The sequence below is a fragment of the Octodon degus genome, unplaced genomic scaffold (genome assembly GCF_000260255.1).
Source record: "Octodon degus isolate 3935 unplaced genomic scaffold, OctDeg1.0 scaffold00012, whole genome shotgun sequence".
NCBI classification, from domain to species: domain Eukaryota; kingdom Metazoa; phylum Chordata; class Mammalia; order Rodentia; family Octodontidae; genus Octodon; species Octodon degus.
In genome coordinates, this window is record NW_004524588.1 from 11,129,886 (window position 1) to 11,140,344 (window position 10,459).

General features: G+C 42.5%; 1 protein-coding gene across 1 annotated transcript in view; it reads right to left on the bottom strand.

The window, feature by feature from the left end:
* The window catches only part of Sik2 (salt inducible kinase 2), a 159,733-nt gene that overhangs the window by 13,451 nt on the left and 135,823 nt on the right, over positions 1–10,459 (bottom strand). Inside the window, exon 9 of the mRNA XM_004626118.2 lies at positions 3,447–3,611. Within this exon, the coding sequence (XP_004626175.2) occupies positions 3,447–3,611 (165 nt within the window). The remainder of the gene's footprint in view (positions 1–3,446; positions 3,612–10,459) is intronic.

Sequence of the window (10,459 nt, forward strand, 5' to 3'; positions counted from 1 at the left end):
ACTCTGGTAAAAATGCTCATGGAAGAAGGTTTGTAAAGGAAGACACAGAATTAATTATGACTGAATGCGGTGTTTGCTTCCGTCTCCCTACTCCTGAGGAGTCCTACCCCTACCCACCAAATCATCTGCAGGGTTGTGCAGTGCACCCTTCTCTTTGGTAATGACAGGGAGAAGTTCTGCTTTATCCCTCTCTGGATTTTTCATTCGTGACTATTACTGGCTTTATTTTTCAATTAAAATTATAATTTGGATTAAAAAAATTAAATTTAGAAGTAAAACAGAAGGCCTGGGGGTATAGCTCAGAGGTAGAGGGTGTACAGAAGGCCATGGGCTCAATCTCTAGCACCACTAGAAAGAAAAGAAAGAAAATAACAATGAAATTTCTCCCTTAACATCTTAGAGGCTAATGCTTATGACATCACTAAGAATATCACGTTTCCTTTCAGAGTTTCTCTCATATATACTACTTTTATAATGAAAAGTTCTTAAGGGTGTAAGGAGCCTATGAAAATGTTATCCTGGAAAATTCATTTTTTTAAAAAAAATATGTATTTCCTTATTTGGTATAGGATCTCGCTCAGACTCATAGGGCTGCTCCTGTCTCTGCCTCCCCAGCACTGGGATTGCAGGCCTGCACGCCACACCCTGTTTCAGTGACCCGCATGGTGTGGGGCCTGCATGGCATGTGGTACCGGGGAACGAACCCGAGGCTTTGCACTTGCCAGGCAAGTGCTTAGACTGCTGAGCTATCTCCCTGGCCAGAAAATGCTCTTTATCATAGTCTATAATATAATTTTAAAATGATGTGTGTGTGTGTGTGTGTGTGTGTGTGTGTGTGTGTGTGTATAAAATCCATTATTTACAAAGAAGCCATCATGGAAGGAAGATTCACCTCACAGGGTATAAGTCCCTGTCCTCCCACATGGCCTCTGTCTGTGTTACCTGCAGGTTTCAGGTATAATTCAGACCTCATTCTTACCCAACAATGGGTGACTTTCTCGGAAAGGTGATATTTGTAAAATACAAATGTCCCAAAGCAAAGTTCCATTTTGATTACCTATGGAATGTTACTGACAGTTTTAAGAGTGAAAGCCTTCTGGGCTAGAAGGAGAAGTAAATTCTTTTTAAAGTACACGATGCTTATCCAAGACCGAACACACAAATGAATCAGCAATACGTGCAGCAAGGAGGCCCCTTTAAGACACACGTGAGCGCCGCAGCACATGCACAAGAGCGATCGGAACAAAAGCAGCTGCGGCTCAGGGGTCTGCATGCCTTTTCGTAGGAGTGCACAGAAGGAGGAGGGGGTGGCAGGCATCTCCGCTGACAAGAATGAAGTGGCCCACAGTAGGACCAGTGGGTGAATGCAGCCCGGCGGTGTGGCACGGTGGCACTGCCAGCGTGGGTGGCCAGCCCCAGAGTGGCACTGTTCTTCTGCAAATGCAAATATACCATCTAGCTGCTGTCTGTATCTTGCACAGAATCATTCATTTCCTGTCTGTTTCCTAGTTACTGTAACAATCACAAGCTTTAAAAATAGTTTGCCCTATATAATACAGCAGACAGTGCCCAATCTGTGTCTCGGGATGGGTGCCCTCACATAGAAGACTTTGGCAGACTGCATTTTAATTTTCTCGAGAGAATCAGATCTTCAAAATAAATGAATTATGTTGCCTTTATTTATATCTAAATTTCTGAGCAGGAATGTAACAGTAATTTGTAAGGTAATTTAGCATCTTAGTAGCCACCGGCAGAGAAAACAGACCATCCCCAGGGAGAGGGTTTGTCCTGGGGGCTGGACACCTGCTGCCTACCCCTGTTAGCAGCTCGGGTGAACACCCCCTGGGGAGGGTCTCCTGTCCTGTTCCATGGCCACTCTTCCGGCCCAAATCCTCCTCCCTGGACACTCACACCAGCCTCCTGCTGCCCCGTTCCGGTCTTCTTGCATCCTGTGCTGCTAGGAAACCACATGGGCTGATTTTCAGGAGCACAGCACACACACAGCGCGACTTTGTTCAAATGCCTTCAGTGTCGCCTACTACCCTAACACCTGCTTCTCTCTAACTGTTTCAGCTCATGCTCAAACACGTACCCACGCTGACAGCACCCACCTACAGAACAGTGCAAACCGCCCTACCTGCCACTTAGAGCGTATCCATCCAGTGCTGCTGGGTGCAGCTTCCCTCTGTGTGCCCTTTCCCACAAACTGAACAACTGCTCTGCTTTAGATGGACTGAGAATTCCTTTAAGTGATTCTGCGTGGGTTTTTCACTCATTCTCAAAGATCTTGGTTCTACCCACATCTTCATTCTCTACTGACAGTTAACCCTAGCACCTTCCCCACCAAACAGAGCTCCCCACATGTGCATCTAGCTGCACCTGAATTTATGGTTCCTGATGGGACCAATCACATTTTATCTGCTATTAATTTCTTCCACACCTAGCATGCTGTCTTTAATTATGTCTAATACTCCTTTGGCTAGATCACAGTCTAGTAGACTGTGAAGCAGTGTTCATATCTGACTCATCTTTTTAGTACCGAAAGAGGATTAAGGCAGTATACGGATACTTAACTGAATATTTAAATCTGTCCCTAACTCATGTGTATACAATCAACCCTCACAACGGTCTCACACAGTTCGTATTCTCATTTCATGAGAAAACTGATATTCATACAGGCTGATCGCCCTGCCCAAGTTCGCAGCTTCAGCAACGTGAAGACCCATTCTTCTATGACACTCTCCTACCCCCAGGTAAGACTTCTGTGTAACTCTTGATGCTAAGCACATATACACATTCTAGGATGGAACTCACATCCACTGAATGAGAGGCCATCTTCTTCCATAGCCTAAAAGCCAACTTTGTAGCGTATAAGGAAAATAACTCCTTTGAGCATGCCCAAATAGGACACACAGAAGATACTTAGTTGGCCCACAAGACAGCCCACCATTTTGTATCTATAGTATTCTCATCAGAGGTAAATAATAAGATAGAAAGCCCAATTTAGTGGAGTAGGTAACATTTTTGATCTCAAAGTTACAATTTATATATAAAAAAGACAAACCCAAGCTCTTGTGAGGGACTAGACACTTGAAACAGGTGTCTTTTTTTTTTTTTTTTTTTTTTGCGGTACCAGGGATTGAACTCAGGACCTTGCACTTCCCAGGCAAGTGCTTACCCCACTGAGCTATCTCCTCAACCTCGAAACTTGAAAAGAGAATGGTCTCGTTAAGGAGGGACAAAGAAGAGGGCCCAGAGGAGTGCACATGCCGTCTGACAAGCTACTCACATAACTGTTAGACTGCTAAAACCCGAGTGAGAGTTCAGTTTGGGGCACTTTCCTTAGATTCTTTCCCACAAAATCACTATGTCTGACTGACTCAAGGAAAGAGCAGAGTTCAACAGAGCCAAAGCGCAAGCACTGTCTCTCACACGTCCAGCCGCACCTTCGGGGTGTCAACGCTCTCCTCTTCCATGAACGCGGCTTCTGCCTGGCAGCTGGATGCTGGAAATGCAAAGGCCTCCACAGTGGATGCCTGCGACAGGAGCGCAGATCGCATCAGTCTCATGTTCGGCGAATGCATGGCCGCTGGGAGTCCCACAGTCTGTGCCTGCAAATACGGCAAGAACAGACAGCATGACAGGATTAATAATTTCTCTATGACAGTTTTCAGAATAAGAGTCATATTTTCCCTGGGACAATTAAAAGATATTTATTAGAAACTGCAGAAAAGATTTGATGAGATACATATAAAGATAGGTATTGATTTGATGCAGTCACAGCCATCAAGGTATTTTGAAAAATGTTGCACACAATTTGGTTCCTGTCCCATGATGAGAGGTGTAATTTTCACACAAGTGACAAGAAAGCCAGTCACTGTAAGAACAGACTTTAACAAACAAATCCTTTTCTTTAAACACATGACCTGGAAAGATGTAAACGGGAACAGAAAAGTCTCTGCCTACAGAAGCTCACCTCTGAGTGGGACAGACACAGACAGGTCTACCTACGTGCCTGCACTAGCTACACTGCCGGATATGATGAAATACGTATACACTTGCTCTCTTGCTCACTCTCTGAGAGGTGACAAGGTATCTATTTCTTGGCAATGGTGTGTACAAAGGACAAAAGAGTAACAACAATCACTTGAAGGTGACAGGGATGGTTTTCCTTTGAGGAGATCCACAGTTTTAGCAGACCCTGCTGGCGCAGGGGAAGGAGAGATGCTTATTGGTACCTAAGTTATATTCCTGAAGTTCACCTACACAGAAAGCTCCAGACGGGTTTAAGGTCACTGTCTTGTGTCTTGGTGGCCTCCTCTGAATAAACATTACGGGGCCGGCAGGATAACTCAGCTGTCTAAAGCGCCTGCTTGGGCAAACTCAGTCAGGCATAGGGGACCACAGCACCACGTGCTGCACCAGACCTGCCCTTAAGGCAGCCTGAGCCAGCCAAAAATAAAAAAAATAATAATTTTGCTTTAAACAATTTATTTAACTGAAATGAACTTGTATTTGTTTCTGAAGTGACTTTCATTTATTTTGATAAATCTTTTCCCCATGATGATTTACAGATCTTCAAGCCAATATAAATATTTGAATATTTGGGTATACACCTGCACAATACTTTAGCAATATCTTTCAGCAAGAAAAACACTGAAGAATAAAGACTAGACACAATTACTAGGTACAGTGAAAATCTGCTGCAAATATTTCTGAGGTAAGGAGGCACCATTTCTGTTCAATTAAGAAAACTACCCTTACAACACAGGATGATTTTATTTTTACGTAGGACCTAGAACACTTAAGCAGCCAATTAGGAACTGAATGGCAGAGCAACGTCCCCAGTTTATGCCATGAATTCATAGGGAATGGGTTCCAACAACTCGGTTCCTTTCCACTGGTCCTCACAAAGTGTGCTTCTCTGGGAGGGGCAGGCTGGCGCTTCAGCTTGAACCCAGGTACTTTTCTCTTTGGCTTCCTTCTTTTTCTGATCATTTTCCTTGACACATTTCAGGAAGCTATCATGACTTTTTGAGTGTTTGAAATGCTCAATACACACATTAATCCTCTTGGCAAGCATCTTGCCCTTAACTTGCTTGTTTACAACAATGCCAACAGCATGCTGGGTAACGTTGTAGACTCCTCCCGTTTTGCAATGGTAACATGTGTAAGGCATTCCTTTCTGCACAGTACCCATTCCCTTGATGTCTACAATATCACCCTTTTCCTAGATTCGCATGTGTTTGGCCAAAGGAACAACCCCATGCTTTCTAAAATGCCTGGAGAACATATACTGGGTTCCCTTCCTCTTGTCCTTTGTGTTAGTCATTTTGGCAAATTACTGGAAGATGGTGGTTCCGGCCGAAAGGAAAGAAGAAAAAGAATTCTAAACAAACATTACAAACTGTCCCTTAAAAAGACATTTAAAAGAAAAATCTTCTGAACTGGTGAGGACTGATTTTTTATGACGCCCCTGGACAATCCTTTTATCCTCAACCCTTCAACGCTGGAAGAATAATTTGTTAGCTGTGTTTTGAATATGACAGACATTGAAAAACATCTGAGGGAATAACCAGCAGAACAGACTGTTAAAGGGGAGAAATGGCTGACATTTTCCCTGCTACAGTCACTTCAAGGGATAGAGTGGTGAGTTTAAATATAAACAAACAAAAGGGAAAAATGATATAAGATTCTGGCTTCTCTCCTAAGATCTGACTTTGATTTTATTAATTTTGTTGTTGTTGTTGTTAATACAGGGACTTGCTACACAGCTTAGACTCATGGTGATCCTTCCGTCTCAGTCTCCCCAGTGCTAGGATTACAGCTGTGCACCACCAGGCCAGTTTTGGGAGCTGGCATGGTATGCCTGGAGTTCTGGGGCCAGTATGGTATGTGGTACCAGGGATCAAACTTGCGACCTTGGGCTTGCCAGGCAGTTACTTAGACTGCGGAGCTATCTCCCCAGCCCGACTTTGATTCTTGACTCCATCACTTACTAAGTCTGTGGCTTTAATTAAGTTATCTCACTTCTCTTAATCTTATTTTCTTCACCCATAAGAAAGGGCTCTGACAGCTGGGGACAGACATTTGCAAAGCATGCACAAGGCTCTGGGTTGACTCCCCAGAACTGGGGGAAAAAGAGTCATAATGTCTACTTTACAATGAAAATTGTAAAAAGCAATACGTAAAGTTCCTAACTCAGTAGTGTTAATGCTTGAAGTTCTAAAAAGAATATAGGCTTTAGACTACAAGATGAACAGTTTTATTCTCAGCTAATATTTAATGGTTCCCTGTAAGAATTTCAAACTCCTAACTATCATACCCAAACCAATGGGACATGGTGAAGGCACTTCTGAGGGCAGCATAGGGCGTAAATGTACACAAGCCAATACCAGAATGCATCCAGGTAAATAACGTTGGTGCACCTCAAGGTCCTAGAAAGACAAGAACAGTCCAAACAAAACTCATAGAAAGCAGAGAAATTATAAAGATTAGCATGAACAGTAATGAAACTGAAACTAAAAGGCCAATGAAGCAAAGAGCTGGCTTTGTGAAAAAGTAGGAGGGGATTTGGAAGCGGGGAGACAGAGGGATGGGAGGGAGACAGGAAAAAGACGTAACACGTGACACGTGTTCATGCCACCCTCCCAATGAGTCTGCTTAACATCACTACCAACACATGCTCATTAAAAACTGGAAAAAAAGCAACATATATAAAGCTTAAAATCTTAAACACAAGTTTCGGGTTGTTGAGGTGGGAAATATGTTTTAATATATTCCTATCTATCTCATACACTGTATTTGGTGCATGCCAATAGCAATACTGGATACACCATAGCAGATAATGAATAAAATAATAGCAAAATGTCAGAAGTACATGGATGGTAAAAACAAAACCCCCTTACTGCTAAGATGTCTCTCGGGTAGGTGGATGTTCGAGAAGAAGGGGGTGGTGAATGAAAGCAAGAGACAGGAAAAGGAATATTGTGGGACTGTCCTGCCTCAAGGTTGTATATGGTGAGATTTTTGGACTTATGTGCAAACATGAGAAGCATAGAATTCTTTATCCTATTTTTAAAATATAATCTAATTTTTAAATGTTTTTTTTATCATATTCTGTAGGGACTTAAAGTTCAACATATCAATACTTGATGAAAAATACCTGTTCCTTATTATGCCTAAGATGTTTGAAATGCAGTGAGATAGTGAGGTTAAGCTTGATAGCCTAAATCGTTTGATAACAATAAGCTTGTCTTCTGGATGGTTAACAACCTAAGTTTGCAGACCAAAATTAGAGAAAAAGGAGGGCTACAAGGAAAGCCAACATTTTGGCCCTAGTCTTCTAAGGTCAATTAAGACTCAGGACATATGAAAACTTGTACTGTAACGTCATGTACCTCGGTAGTGTCCCAAATTTTCTGATCAAGAAGATTATGGGGCCAAAGAGGAAAGTGATCGATGACGTAGAGTGGGCCTAAGGAGAGTCATGTGGGGAGAAGACACTCTCTCAGCCTTTCACAGGGAGCACATTGGCCAAGCAATGGCCGTGACTCATCCACATGGCTGACACTGACAAAGGTTCTACAATCTGAGGTACAGGATCTCAGGATAAATCCTGAGGGGATTTCACTGACCTTCTCAGACCAAAAAGCTACAACTCTTGTTGCATAGGTCCTGCTTTACCTTGGTCTTAACCATCCAGTAGAAAAGTATGAAGACGAAATATAGGAAATAAAGCCATGCTGTTAAGTTGAGCTGTGGGGGACTCAGGTCAATAATTTCTGACATTGCCAGTTAAACAGAAGACCCAATGCTATTATGGGCTACTGGACTCTTTTAGAATATTTTGCTGAATTTACACACCTATAATATTCAATAACGGAACTTAGGAAAAATGGGGTATGCCTATGAATGTCCATTTTGTATCTGTGTATTCAAAGTGGTTCGGATAGATATATAGTTGCATTCTCTTAATGAATAGAATGATTTGTTCTAATGGTGTTTGTAAATAGGATCACAAGTCCGCATCTTGTACAGCAATTAACCACTAAGAAGAATATATGCAGTGTAATATTTGTTGAAACTGTACTTCCGATTTGATTTGAAACTGTCTCATTGCTGTTTATCAATAAAACTTTGAAAAAAAAAATAAAATAAAATAAAAAAAAACAAAAAACAAAACCCCCCACATGATTATGAGCGCAATAAGAGCAGCTTTTCCTCAGGCTTGTCTACTGTGCCACTTTTGAGAATAAATGCCTTTTTCCTTCTTCAAACACTGTGACTTAATTTTCCTGGTCAACATGTCACAGTGGAAAATTCAAACTTCCTAATGAAATACACTTGGCACATGCTTTCTGCCCTCACTAGTTTTTCAATGAAAAGGCAGACCTGAAGTTTGATTTCTATTTCCCAAATTTGCTAAAACTGCTCCTTTTCTATGACATTAAGGAAAGCACAGCCCAAAGACAACGTCCCGGAAATGATAGCTGCACTGCGCAACTACACGCTCTCCTCTTCGCGGTCCTGTCTCTTACAAGCTCCAGCTCTCTAAACATCAGGACTGTGCTGCGTCAGGTCCAAACCAGCATCTTTTCCTTGGCAATTTTTATGATTATCTGGACTAAACAACAGTCGACCCTGAACTTAATAAGGACAGAGGAATAACACTTGTTAGGACACTCACTTCCCAGGAAGCAGAAAGTGGGTGTTATGAGCCTGTTTTACAGAAGTCAGGTAGTCTCTCAAGGGACTAAGGAGCTCTTTCTGGGGCCAGGGATCTAGCTTAGGGGTAGAGCGCTTGCCCAACGTGCAGGGCCTTGTCCCGCCATGGGAAGTAGGTAGTGCCATTTCCACGTCACACTTTAGGACACAGAAGTTCAGAAATGCCGATGTGAGCAGTCACTCCTCTCAGTATGGAACCTATGGTCCACACGATTCTAACTCCTGAGTCTTCCTGAGTCTTTTGTATGAGATCACACTGTTGCTTCGGTTTGCTGCACCAAGAAACAAGTGATCTTCCCCTTCTTTACAAAAATTACAACATCAAAATTTAAAGCCAGAGGCTGTGCTTTAAGCATATGTATACAGAGTCCACCAAAAAATGTGCTACATGCTTCAGAAAAAGGGGCTGGGGACATAGCTCAGTAGAATAAGCGCTTGCCTGGCAGGTGCAAGGGCCTGAGTTCAATCCCTGGTTCCACACACACACACACACACACACACACACAAAAAAAAAAAAAAAAAAAAAAAAAAAAAAAAAAAGAAAAGAAAAAGAAATGTAGAAAGTGCACATTTTCCTATTTAACACCTGAAGACTTTTATCTATGGGGAACCCTAGAGGATGTCGTACATCACAGGTAACCCACTACACTGCCAGCCCTTAGCAAAGAAACTGAAAACGTGTGTGCAGAACTCTCAATAGCCAAGGTTACCCAAGCAGCAGTCTGCCATACTAATAAATATCTGGGAGCCATGGCCACCACTTTGGGCACCTCTTGCAACTGCAGAGGCCAAAGGTAACCGTGTTAATCTCATGATGTCTCAATAAATTTAGTATTGAAATATTTATACAACTTTTTCTGAAGTTATATGCAGTGTTTGGTCTCTCTCTCCTCTCTCCTTTCTCTCTCTCTCTCTCTCTCTCTCTCTCTCTCTCTCTCTGTCTCTGTCTCTGTCTCTGTCTCTCTGTCTCTGTCTCTGTCTCTCCCTCTCTCTAACCCTCCCCCTCGCTCCACAGACCATGGAAATCTATTTTTCACAAGTTCCATACTGAATCACAGAATGTACCCTCAAAGGAAGGGTGTTCTCTTTAGCCGCAGTGTCTACTGCCTAGTCTCCAGAAGGCATACAAGACAAGCTGGTGGATGAGTTCTGAAGACACAGTGAAGTTACACTAAGTAAGTTTCTATTATGATTTGGGCTAATGCACAAAGTGAAAAGAACTCATGGTGCATTTTTAATAAAAGCCAAAGTTAACAAATGTTAGGAAATCATGCTATATACCTGAACCTCAGTCCAAATTAAATACAAATTTTAGATATCCAAGGAACTCTTGTCTCTTGCTTGAGGGAATCTGCTCAAAGTCTAGGTAGGAAAGGACATCATGTACAATAACAATAATACACACACTGTAGATGGGTCGGGAAGGATATCACGTGTGCCATGCGCTCAGGAATGGTCTCAGTACCTCTTGCCACTCCTTCACAATGTACCAGGGCAACAGACCTTGCAGGAATGCAGGCTATTGTGCCGGGGCGCTCCAACCTCCTTGCCCTCTGTCCTGCATCTGCCAGTGGGGAGCGCCTCTGCTCCTACTGCTACCCAAACTTTCGACATCTCACCTCCTCTCCCACTCTACGCTTGAAGCAATACAATTCAACTTTGAAGGTTTCTGAGTGGTCAGAGATACTCTAATCCAAATACTTGGACATGTAGTAATATGTTGTTTTCTATA